The following is a 12,888-nucleotide window of genomic DNA, read 5'->3' on the forward strand; positions in this document are numbered from 1 at the left end:
TAATTCTTTTTATCATATATCTTGGCTTCATAATGAAGTTTCTTCTTCTTTTTGTTGAGTTTAGTCACATCATTTCTCAATTTGCAGTAAGTAATCCAGTCAGATGTACAGCCAGACTCCTTTTGCCCCATCTCTTTTAACCATACAGTTGTTCAATTCCTCATCAATGCATGGAGCCCTAACAGTTCTGACAGTCAGTTTCTTAACAGGTGCATGTTTATCAATAACTGGAAGAAGCAATTTCATAAATTCATCAAGTGCAGCGTCTGGATGCTCCTCATTAATCACATCAGACCAACAAATATTTTTAACATCATCCATATAAGAGTCACAGCAAAATATGTTGTATGATCTCTCATACACTATTTTAGGCCCAGCTGTTGGAACTTTGGCTTTCCTGGATATAGCCACTATATTGTGATCACTGCATCCAATGGGTACGGATACAGTTTTAGAACAAAGTCCCACAGCATTTGTAAACATGTAATCGATACATGTGGATGTGACACTAGTGTGCTGTGCACCTCCCTTTGAACTGCAGCCATCCCTCTCCTAACCAGCTAATGAAGCAAATGCAGTCTTTGTTGGCATCTAGTGGAGAAATTATGACTGTGCAACACCCAAGAGCAAATCCACTTATCAACATGGTGGGGGTGATGGCTATTTTGAGGGCCCTGGCACTCTTCATGGATATCTGTATGTGTTTGATTGTTTTATAAGATGTTGATGGTTGTGCATTAGTAACATGTAGTCATTCTAATGCCTGACTTGACTTACCTTGACGAATATACTTCATCTCACTCATTTCGGTTTTTCCAGGTTACACCAGTTGAGGGCGCTGTCTGTCATCTCTGACTGCTCTTTCTTTTAGCAACAAGAAAACACATCAATTAATTTGAAATGACAACGTATTTATTCAACACACTTATTTAGTCACATTCAAGGCAGGTATTGCAGTTTGACATCAAGACATACATTGATTATCACTGTAATGGATGTAAAGTGGAAATTTCTATGTAATCTATCTAGCAAATAATAATTTATATTAATAAAGCCATCCCTTAATACACTTCAACACAAACAGAGCTGATCATGCCACATTCATGTAAAACCCAATGCCGGTTTTGCATAATATACTGTACAAATAAAATCATATTTACAAAAGCACTTCAATGCTATGGAAGATATTTTTCTGTTTTCAAAATAACACAATTGTATTAATCTATGCCTGTACAAGATCGACATTATTCTGCAGTGTCAATGGTACCACAATGGTTGGTGTAAGAACAATTATCTGTGCTGCAAATGTGCAATTATCCGATTTGTAAATCCAGTGTGCACTAAATATGGCATCATACACCACAGAGTATGTGGACAGCCTTTCATATTAGTGGATTCTGCTATTTCAGCCACACCCGTTGCAGACAGGTGTATAGAATCAAGCACACAGCCTTACAATCTCTATAGACAAACATTGGCAGTAGAATGGCCTTACTGACGAGCTTCAACGTGGCACTGTCATAGGATGCCACCTTTCCAACAAGTCAGTTCATCACATTTCTGCCCTGCTAGAGCTGCCCCGGTCAACTGTAAGTAGCTGTTATTTCGAAGTGGAAACATAGAGGACAACAACAGCTCAGCCACAAAGTGATGGCCACACAAGCTCACAAAACGAGACCCCCGAGTACTGAAGCACGTAAAAATCGTCTGTCCTCGGTTGCAACACTCACTACCGAGTTCCAAACTGCCTCTGGAAGCAACGTCAGCACAATAACTGTTCGTCGGGTGATTCATGAAATGGGTTTCTATGGCCGAGCAGCCGCACACAAGGCTAAGATCACCATGCAAAATGCCAAGAGTCGGCTGGAGTGGTGTAAAGCTTGCCGCCGATGGACTCTGGAGCAGTGGAAATGCGTTTTCTGGAGTGATGAATCAAGCTTCACCATCTGGCAGATGAATCTAGGTTTGCGGATGCCAGGAGAATGCCACCTGTCCCAATGCATAGTGCCAACTGTCAATTTGGTGGAGGAGCAATAATGGTCTGGGGCCGTCTCTCATGGTTCGGGCCACTTAGTTCCAATGAAAGGAAATCGTATCGCTACAGCATACAATGACATTCTAGACGATTCTGTGCTTCCAACTTTGTGGCAAAAGTTTGGGGAAGGCTCCTTCCTGTTTCAGCATGACAATGCCCCCGTGCACAAAGCGAGGTCCATACATAAATGGTTTGTCGAGATCGGTGTGGAACAACTCGACTGGCCTGCACAGAGCCCTGACCTCAACTGCACACCTTTGGGATGAAATGGAACACCAACTGCAAGCCAGGCCTAATCGCCTAACATCAGTGCCTGACCTCACCAATGCTCTTGTGGCTGAATGGAAGCAAGTCCCTGCACCAATGTTCCAACATCTAGTAGAAAGCCTTCTCAGAAGAGGCTGTTATAGCAGCAAAGGGGGGGACCAACTTCATATTAATGCCCATGATTTTGGAATGAGATGCTTGACAAGCAGGTGTCCACATACTTTTGGCCATGTAGTGTATTTCAGAGGTGTATTCCACTTGTCTGGTTATGAGAACTCAGCTTTGTAAACATAGCACTATTTGACTGATTGAAGTTTAAGGTAATTGTCAACAAACACATTTTAGCTGAGTCAAATATTTTAACTCCAAATATCTCATCATACAAGCAAGGCCAACTTCCCAACGGGGTGACATAATGAGCTGTCATTTGTTTATCGTTTTAAGATTTAATTCACACTTTTATGGATTCAGAAATCCAAGAGGGCATTAAACTGACACAACAATCATAACTTTCAGGAGATCAAATCCACTATACTTTATGAATATGGGGTATTTGAACACTTGCAAAGTAAATCACACAGCACTGAAACGACTTGGCACCACATTTACACCTGCAGTGGGTGCCCTCCAGTGGATAGCTGAAAGCAATACATGAGAACAATGATGCAAGGCCAACTATTCATGGGGAACCAGGGAAAGATTAAACTATTTGAAATAACAAATCAACTATGGGGATATATAAAGTATTCATAGCAGGTAGCACATTCTGGATATTCTACATTTAACACATGTAGTTCTGAAAACACCATGGATCCCCCTCTCCCGATTCAAAACACCATGGATCCCCCTCTCCTGATTCAAAACACTTATTTGGCATTCCTGACTGCTCTTCACCTGTCCAGTGATAGAAACTAAGCACCTTGATCTCCGCATGGAAGTTAAAACAAGGTGTGGCGTTTATCACCAAATTCATTCAGGCTCTGTGGTTTAGTTCAGGATAGTCAATTCATTATGATTTTCAAAAATACACATATTGCTAAGTATGAATAATGTACAGTTTGGAAAGTATTTAGTATAATATTTTTCTATTGGTACAGAATATGGGATTTTTTATTGATTTATTATTATTATTTTAAACATAAAAAGGGGGTGGAAATATGACCAGCAGTATACACTAGATAAAATATGTTTTCCATTAAAACAGTTAATAAACAAAAGATCATAAAAACACTTAAGATGTAAAGTTAGCATATACACAAACATCACATTTTTACAAAAATGTTTAGATGGTACCAGACTCCACTATAAAAGTATACTTAATCTATGAATGGAACAGTGGCATGCTGTTGATACATGAGCACACAATGTTCAGATGCCCTTATGCATCTCTTTGCAGAATGATAAAGGTCATCATCCTAGTCAATCTGTCGTCCGTGGTAAGATGAGGTTCAGCACACACACAAGGCAGCCTTGCGTTTCTGTGGTAGGATGACGGGAACATTGGGGGAGCGTCTCTGTCCCTTTCCACCTCGCCTCAGAGGGGTTCGGTCACTGAGTCTGCGGCGAGACGTTCTAGGGGACAAGGGACTGCGTGGAGAACGGGCCAGGCTGCGGCGAGGCATCCTGGGAGACAAGGGACTGTGAGGGGACCGACCAAGGCTGTGGTGTGCTATGCTGGGGGAGAGGGGAGTGTGTGGGGGCCTACGAAGCCTCCTCAGCAGAGGGGTGGATGGTGCTGAGAACCCTGGAGTCCCTGTGCCTTCAATTGAACAAACGTTCAAGGTTCTGTCTGTTGGGGTCACTCTCTGTGAGTCCACCTCTGCCAGGGGCTCTGAAGGGGGACAGAGACCAGCCTCACACAGACTATTCCTCCACTCCAGAGCTGGGAGGGGGAGAGGCTCACCCACAGAGGACACAGTGTTAACCTCTGGGTTCTGCTGGAACAGGGCAGATAAACAAACAAAGGTTAACATTCTATAATCCATCAGTCATGATATGAAGCAAATCAAGCACACCGAGTAGAATCCAGAAAAGGGTTATAGCAACACTAATGTAGTGCTGAGCGATTAAACAAAATGTTGGTTACTTTCTGGTTTTCAAAACAACTAACTGACTGACATTGGTTCAATTATTTTAATTCAATTTTGCTCCGTTTTTTTTCTGTGCGCTTAAATGCGCACATTGTGAGATCTAGAGATAACTCAGATCAAGCCCGAACAGGGCGATGTAGTAGGGCGTTGTAGAAGACAATATTCTACATAGTTTACCACGGGGGGAGGGGGGTGGTAATTAACTACAAATTACCATAATTCATTGCACACCTACTTGTCAGGTGTGTTTCTTTTATGCCTGTTAGGTTAGTGTGGGGCAGACACAGAGAGCGAGAGAAGAGACAGAATAATGTGCGATCGAGAGGGATTGAGTGCAGTCTCTAACCTGAAATGACAAATTATTGGTAGTTGGTATTCAGTAGTCATAAAAGTATGTCTTATTAAATTTGAAGAACTACTAAAATAGTGATTTTGTCAGACAGCATCTCTATAGAGATATGACATGGAACGAAATAAATAAAACAAATGTAATATACACAACTGAAATATTTTAGTAAAGTGAATAAATGATGGTTAATAAGTGATACTCATTAATGGGCAGTCACTCCCATCATGGGATTCTTATTAAAGGGCTTATTATGTGTCGTTATAGCATTCAGCCCATATAACGCATAGTGCATTTTATGTTTGTTTTTTAATTATCTTGACTGAAAACCAACCTGGAACGACTTCAGAAAGAACTAATCTTTCAGCACTAGATAAATGAGAAAACAAGGTGGCTGCCTTCATGTGGAACGGAACTGCCAATGACAGACATCCTACAGCTCTCCCGGAGTTCTGGTCAACATCATTTTGTTAGTTTAAATCAGAACGATAAGAGAATGCAGATACGCAATTAACCAAGATCCATCACCTAACCCTGAGTCAGAGGTCTGGACTGGATCAAGATGAAAAACCATAGCCAGACCACAAGCTACCTTTTAAGCGGCTCTATGTCTAATCGTTGTTTTTTCTCTCTTCAATTCTGCATTATCAGCATCACAAGTGCACTGCAGGGAAAACGGGAGAAGATCAAACAAGTCCCACCCCCTCACCCTGAATAAGCCCACGCTCCACTTAAGAGGGCCGTGAAAAGGCTGTGGCAGCAGAAACCTCTTTCTCAAAGCTAAGGATCCAGAGCACATTCTGCGCATGTGTTATTTAACAAATGTTTTCCCTACATAGCTGCTGCTCACACTCCCATTCCTTCAGTTTCTCTCTTTACTCACCCTCTTTTGAACCATGTTCTAGCCAGTCTCTGCCTCATTTCTGAACAGCTGAAATAAAAACCCTGCAGCGATTTGAACCAACATTCCAAAAGAGATATAGCCTACTATGAAGGCTACAACCTTCCCTGTCTGTTGTAACGGATATTGCAGTTGCACAAGCAGGACGCAGTCCCTACAAAAATCTGTGTTGTGTGTGTGATGTAGGCTATAGTTGCTGCCATAACGTAGACGCAGTTCCTGGGGGAAAAAAATAACACGACTGCTAAGAAGGTCTCTCTGCCTTCTGCTTAGCCAGTGTTCTGCAATGATGAAACATTGGATCTCTAATTAGACTAACAGTACGTGTCGGTGTCTTGCTTGTGTTTTATATGCTGCCTAGACAGCTTCATGTAAGTCCTCACTTCAGTTTTGCATTGGGGCTAAACACAATCGGACTTTTTCCGCTTCTTTCTCGATGATCCTGCAAGAACCGCACGAGTAGGCTACCTAGCTGTTCCATCTCTGGGCAGCCAAGCCGGTCACTAGTCTGACAAGGGGCGAGTTCGTTTTGCGCCGACCGGTGCGCCAACATGTAAATAGTTCAAAATGTAGTCTTAACTCCCCCTCTGAAAAAATGAACACAACATCGTGATCATGATTGATCGCCTAATCTTTTGCAATAGTTTGAATATGTCGACCATGTCTTTTGTGTACAACATGAACTTTGAAGGCGACACCAGACAAAGGCGTTCATCGCTGATTTAGGAGGGGCAAGCCAGCAGCGGAGCAGGCAGCTGAGTGAGCTCAGCTATGTAAAATACATCTGTAAGGACAGGAAAGCGGTATGGGAGTGTGCAGCGGCTAAAGAAAGTTGAAACAATGCACATGCACAGAAATATCTGTATTCTTATCCGCAGCAAACCGGGTTCAAGAAAATCCAGAACCGCAGCCACTCCGTTTACAGAAAACATCTCACGGCTCTCTAGTTTCCCTCTTTTACTAAAACACTAGACGGCTGCTTCTTTGAATAGGCCAACAGTACACAAGATGCACAGGTCTGTTAAAGTCAGAGTCCCTCTTAATATGGGAATACAGAAATCGGGGCCCACTCATCGTCAGCAGCTTTGTCTCCCTGTGCAAAAACAGCATCCATATGAGGGTAGCTACACTCCAACTGCTTGGTGTGAACACAAGCAATGTAGCCTAGCAGAACATTTAACAGTTTGAGGGTAGTGACACTCATAAATGTTTAATTATTTTTTACAGTACCCTACATCTGAAATGTGACACCTTCAAATCTTAAAAATGTTTTTTTTTTTTACAACAAATGTCAATGACGTGGCCTTCATTTGAACAATTATCAATCACACGCTTGTACACGTTCATTTACAATTCACTGAGTGGACAGTCACCTCACTCCCATTCTAGGTGTCGCCAATGCCCATGTTCTTCATCAAAACAGACCTCCCCATCCTCCTCCTCTGTCTGTCCCAAAAAACAAAAAGTTGTCTTGGTGAAGGAGCATGTCAGATTCTAGGAAGCAGCCGTAAACGACTGGAAAGACCCACTGACACTGGGGTTCCAGGTCGCACTAGCAATTCTGCTTTTAATCAAGGCTTCAAATACAACGTTCAATGAAATGCAAATAAAACAAACACGGGTTACATTTAAGCCTGGTGGAAGTATTAAAATGGGATGGTGCTGTTCTAAGTTACCCTTGGTACGTACCATAATGGGGCCGTCGTAACGGCGGGGAGAGTTTGCGGTTGTAACGGGGGGGATCTTATCAAGGCCCTCTGCCATATTGACATAGAGCTCCTGTAGGTGCATGGTCATGGGTGGCTCATCAGGGTGCTGCACGGTTATCACTATGACCGTTGTGTTGTCTGCACGGAGCATGCGCTGGCGCCAGAACAGCAAGGCCGTGCATCCTAACCGTTTGGCACAGGACCATCCCTTAGGGCCCTAAGAGCAGACATAGTGACACCATCAACCTGTTAGAAGGGCATCGGCAGACAGCCAAGACGGTTTGGTCTGAATGGGAAACAAGAAGCTCTGGCTTACCACCATCTGATCGTGGCACTCACACATAGCGACAGCATCCTTAGCTGGCATCATGTTCCACAAGCCATCACTACCCAGGATGATGTAGCGGTGCTTCTTAGGGTCAATGGTCATTACAGTGACATCAGGCTCTGGAGAGACCACAAACTCCCCACTGTAGAAGTCATAGCTCCACAGGTCCCCTTTCAACAACAAACCACACACACACGCTTCATCACTGGGCAAATATTAAATGAAATGATTGGATGACAAGCTTACTGGAAATCATACTGTTTGCATAAAGGCAGCAGCTATGAAGCGGTAAGGTATCTAGTGGAGGGCAGAGGAAACTTGTGTTTAGGCCAACAGTGTAGTGCTTACCCAAAGCTCTGGCCACAGCGAGAAAGGGAATCTGGTCTATGACAGTGCTCCTCCTGACAGGGCCATTGTGGGTCAGTCTGGGCCTCTTCCACACCACACGGTTCACCCCGGACTTCTTCACTACACTGAAAAAGGACACAAGCACAACAGGCACGGCGGATTTATTATGTGATCATATCCTGAACAAAAATATAAAACGCAACATGCAACAATTACAGTTCAAAAGTTCATACAAGGAAATCAGTCAATTGAAATGATTTCATTAGGCCCTAATCTATGGATTTCACATGATTGGTCAGGGGTGCAGCAATGGGTGGGCCTTGGAGAAAATAGGCCCACCCACTTGGCAGCCAGGTCAACCCACAGAATTAGTTTTTCCCTACAAAATGGCTTTATTACAGACAGAAATACTCATCAGCATCCCCCACGATCCCTCAGGTGAAGAAGCCGGATGTGTCGGTTCTGGGCGGGTGTTGTTACACTTGGTCTGCGGTAACAGGTAACAGACTCATTGGTCGGTCGGCCGGCTACTTTTTCTACATCATAAATTTAACTTGGCTTCTTTACATTTAAAAGGTTCAATTCCCTCGTCAGAAAAGTCTGTATAGCCTTCTCCCGCTAGAATGAACGATATACAGTACATCTTCTAGTAATCTATTGATAGAACAGGCGCCTGTCAGTCAAAGTGAGTGATGACAGGATAACTGCTGGTTTGTCAGTCTGCTGTCTGTCCTGCCTCTCGGTATCCGTGTTATTTATGTGCGCTGCGGTTGGCTGCAGTCAAACTTATTTTCATGTTAGTTAATTTACACGTAATGGTAACGATGAGTTAACACTTAATTGTTGTGTGGCGCATTAATTGTTTCACATAGCCATCCACAGAGTCGGGTCGCATAGGATATTTACTGTGTGCTTTGATTGACGACCGAACAGTAAGTGATGACTAGTTCAGCGTTTCAACTCCAGTCCTCCAGTTCCCCCCCAACAGCACACGTTTGTTGTAGCTCTGGACAAACTCACCTGGCTCATTTTTGATTAGTTGACAAGTTGAATCAGGTTGAATCCGGGGCTACAACAACAGAAAATGTGCTGTTGGGGGTATTGGAGGATTGGAGTTGGGAAACACTGGACATGTTGGTTTTTAAAGGCGTCGAACTGACTGAATCAAGTCAATCTCCTATATCCCTTTGATATTTATAGATCATACAACGTAGTTATATGTCCATCGTATCGCAACCAGCAACTTGTTTGTACTTTCCTAGGATTCGAAGCCTATGACTTGTGAGGGACCGCTAAAATGACTTGTCAGTGTAGCCTACTGATGGTGACAGGCTGTTCGAACTAACGGCTCTTTTTGAATGGCTCTTTTAGGTGACAGTCAGGAACCGAATCGTGATGGAGACGTTCATTTGGCCCTCTAAATTGCATACTGGGAGGTTTCTTTTTGCCGATTATCTGCAGCTAAATTATGAAAATATTAAATGAAGATGGTTAATCCTCACTGCAGGGACAATGGGTAGTGGCTAGAGTCTCATTCTGGTTCAAAATATGATAAAAGAAAACAGATTGAAGGTTATAAAAGCTAAGCATACTACATGACCAAAAGTATGTGGACACCTGCTCGTCAAACATCTCTTTCAAAATCATGGGCATTAATATGGAGTTGGTCCCCCCTTTGCTACAATAACAGCCTCCACTCTTCTGGGAAGGGTTTCCACTAGATGTTGGGGATTGCTTCCATTCAGCCACAAGAGCATTAGTGAGGTTAGGCGATAAGGCATTGCTCGCAGTCAGCGTTCCGGTTCATCCCAAGGGTGTTCAAATGGGGTTGAGGTCAGGGTTCTGTGCAGGCCAGTCAAGTTCTTCCACACCGATCTCAAAAAAACATTTCTGTATAGACCTTGCTTTGTGCACAGGGGCATTGTCATGTTGAAACAGGAAAGGGCCTTCCACAAACGGTTGCCACAAAGTTGGAAGCACATAAACGTCTAGAATGTCATTGTATGCATAGCGTTGAGATTTCCCTTCACTGGAACTAAGGGGCCTAGCCCAAACCATGAAAAACTGCCCCAGATCATTATTCCTCCTCCACCAAACTTTACAGTTGGCATTATGCATTGGGGCAGGTAGTGTTCGCCTGGCACCAAACCCAGATTCATCTGTCGGACTGTTAGATTTCATCACTCCAGAGAAAGTGTTTCCACTACTCCAGAGTTCAATGGCGGCAAGCTTTATACCACTCCAGCCAACACTTGGTATTGCGCATGGTGATCTTAGGCTTGTATGCGACTGCTCGGTCATGGAAACCCATTTCATGAAGCTCCTGACGAACAGATCTTGTGCTGACGTTGCTTCCAGAGGCAGGTTGGAACTCATTAGTGAGTGTTCATTAGAATTTTTACCCATTTTTCTCCCCAATTTCATGGTATCCAAGGTCGAGAGCTGTGTGTCCTCCGAAACACAACCTAGCCAAGCAGCACTGCTTCTTGACATAATGCCCACTTAGCCCGGAAGGAGGAAACACTGTACACCTGCCAACCGTGTCAGTATGTGTAACAGTATAATTTCAGACCGTCCCCTCGCCCATACCCGGGCGCGAACCAGGGACCCTCTGCACACATCAACAACTGACACCCACGAAGCATCGTTACCCATCGCTCCACAAAAGCCGCGGCCCTTGCAGAGCAAGGGGAACCACTACTTCAAGGTCTCAGAGCAAGTGACGTCACCGATTGAAACGCTATTTAGCGCGCACCGCTAACTAAGCTAGCCGTTTCACATCCGTTACATATGCATTGCGCCCGGCCCGCCACAGGAGTCGCAAGATGGGACAAGAACATACCTGCCGGCCAAACCCGCCCCTAACCCAATTGTGCACCGCCCCATGGGTCTCCTGGTCGCGGACGGCTGCGACAGAACCTGGACTCTAACCAGGATCTCTAGTGGCACTTCTAGCACTGTGATGCAGTGCCTTAGACCACTGCACCAGTCCGGAGGCTGGTGGTGAGTGTTGCAACCAAGGAAAGATTTTTACGCACTTCAGCACTCGGTGGTCCTGTTTTGTGAGCTCGTGTGGCCTACCACTTCGCTGCTGAGATGTTATTGCTCCTAGACATTTCCACTTCACAATAACAACGCAGTTGACCGGGGCAGCTCTAGCAGGGCAGAAATTGGACTATCTATATTGTTACTCAACAGAGAATCTGTGTTTACATGACAGAACACCACATTTGTTATTATGTTTTTTCCATAATAAAAGAAATTGAAAGAGTACACTATATATATATATTTATACAATTTGTCTGGCTACTCCATGTACTTACGGAACACACTGGGCACTGACACAAACTGAGACTGTAGTGTCCTCTCCAACTCACCTGCCCCCAAGTCTCTCAATGCGCTCCTTCTCTTTGGGAAGTTCAGGTTTGTGGTCCTGTGTGACTTCCAAGGCTCTGATGTTCTTTTCACCGGGCTCTTTCACCCCAACAACCACTGCCGAGTCCCCCACATGGGCTACGTACATCAGATCCCCCCGGATCAGCACTATACTGGCCGTTGTTCCTGCAGTACTGGGCTGGCCGGTCAGAGTCTTGGGCCACTCAGCTGTAGGATTAAGATGGGGAAAGCATTGGAGAACATTATTATGAACAAACAACTTGCAGCAACACAGATGAGTGGATGTGACAATTGGCATTCGGCCATCATATGAAAGAAGTGTATTCAGATTAGAGGAAATCGGGAGACCTTTGGATGACACATGTCAGAGGTTGAGACAAGAACAGCTTGTCATGAGAGAAACTCATCATTGCTTTTGGAACATAAGGTTGACATGCTTACCTTTTATGCTCTACTTGCAGAGCTAGGTATTCACAAACCCCAAAAATGGTTTTGTCTTCCCAAACCCCAGAGCAATAACGTTACATAGAAAAGACCTGCTCATAAAATTGCCAGTTAACAGCTAATATTAAAAGGGATGGATATCAGAACTGTAGCAGAGGGGACGAGGCGATCATATTTGGAAGTAGCAGCAGCAAAAAGGCATTGGGTAGCTACAGACTGTACAGTAGCTAGCTAAACCACAGTTATTGTGGCGCCATAATTTCGAAACAATAACTTGAGCGTTGTTGGCTAGCTAGCTTGTAGATCGCGTCAGTCAGCAAAGAAGATCACTTACGTAGCTCTTTCCACATATCATGGTGGCAGGCAATGAAGCCCTTTCGAATTGCTTCACAGACTTCCCCTTGATCTTCTGACCAAAACCCCCTTTGCTTTTTCAGAATACCATACAGATTGTCTCGCGCAAAATGAGCAGCTTCTCGCCCTCCGTGACCGTCAAATACACCAAAAAACGCCACAGACTTCCGAACGACCGTGTGCACTGCTGGAACTTCTGCCTGGGAAGTGTCCCCATGCTTCTCACATGTTATGTTTTCTGTCCACATTGCACTAACAGGCACCGATTCTTGAACGTTTTCGGGGGAATTGCTTATTATGGTCTGCTCAGTATGACCATTCTCCTTTTTCTCTACTTTTGACTCCCCTTGTTGTTCTACCGAATTCAGACCACCCTCTGCTGGCTCTGGTTCAGGCGGTTCGTACTCCACTTTAAACTCAATAACATCCTCCATGTATCTCCTTCCTCCTTGCTCGGAGAATGCACTAACTCGGAAAATTAATGCGTCGTTCATGGCCATGAAAAATCCAAGCAAAGCTATACAATAAATACTTGTCCACCGGTTATGCTAAGCCGTGTTTGAAGCCAAAATGTGCAATGATATCTGGATCGAAAAACCTTTTCCCCGTTCCTTCTTTGCTTCTGTTTATTTTTCGACGATTGGTCGTAAGGTATTTGAACCGCCTGTGT

The 12,888-nt window shown here is 44.1% G+C and overlaps 1 protein-coding gene across 2 annotated transcripts; it reads right to left on the minus strand.

Moving 5' to 3' along the window:
- Positions 1-890: 890 nt before the first annotated feature.
- On the minus strand, positions 891-12,888 carry LOC139418463 (protein phosphatase 1D-like). Of its 2 annotated transcripts, none has more exons than XM_071167933.1 (6): positions 12,199-12,886; positions 11,402-11,627; positions 8,025-8,149; positions 7,665-7,846; positions 7,329-7,565; positions 891-4,236 (listed from the first exon to the last, which is right to left on the minus strand). In XM_071167933.1, exons 1-6 carry the CDS (start codon positions 12,716-12,718, stop codon positions 3,751-3,753), a joined length of 1,776 nt encoding a protein of 591 aa, XP_071024034.1. In that variant the 5' UTR covers positions 12,719-12,886; the 3' UTR covers positions 891-3,750. The 2 variants fall into 2 exon arrangements, with proteins under 2 accessions (XP_071024034.1, XP_071024033.1); XM_071167932.1 differs by having other exon boundaries at positions 3,541-4,239; positions 12,199-12,888.

Source organism: Oncorhynchus clarkii, chromosome 10 (genome assembly GCF_045791955.1).
Source record: "Oncorhynchus clarkii lewisi isolate Uvic-CL-2024 chromosome 10, UVic_Ocla_1.0, whole genome shotgun sequence".
Classification (NCBI taxonomy): domain Eukaryota; kingdom Metazoa; phylum Chordata; class Actinopteri; order Salmoniformes; family Salmonidae; genus Oncorhynchus; species Oncorhynchus clarkii.

Bases quoted from the DNA above. Each gene is read 5' to 3' on its own strand.
- LOC139418463 (XM_071167932.1), bottom strand. From the start codon at position 12,718: ATGGCCATGAACGACGCATTAATTTTCCGAGTTAGTGCATTCTCCGAG. The intron at 11,628-12,198 runs GTAAGTGATCTT...TTAATCCTACAG, and splicing joins TGATATGTGGAAAGAGCTAC to CTGAGTGGCCCAAGACTCTG. The intron at 4,240-7,328 runs GTACGTACCAAG...GCCCTGTTCCAG, and splicing joins GTTACGACGGCCCCATTATG to CAGAACCCAGAGGTTAACAC.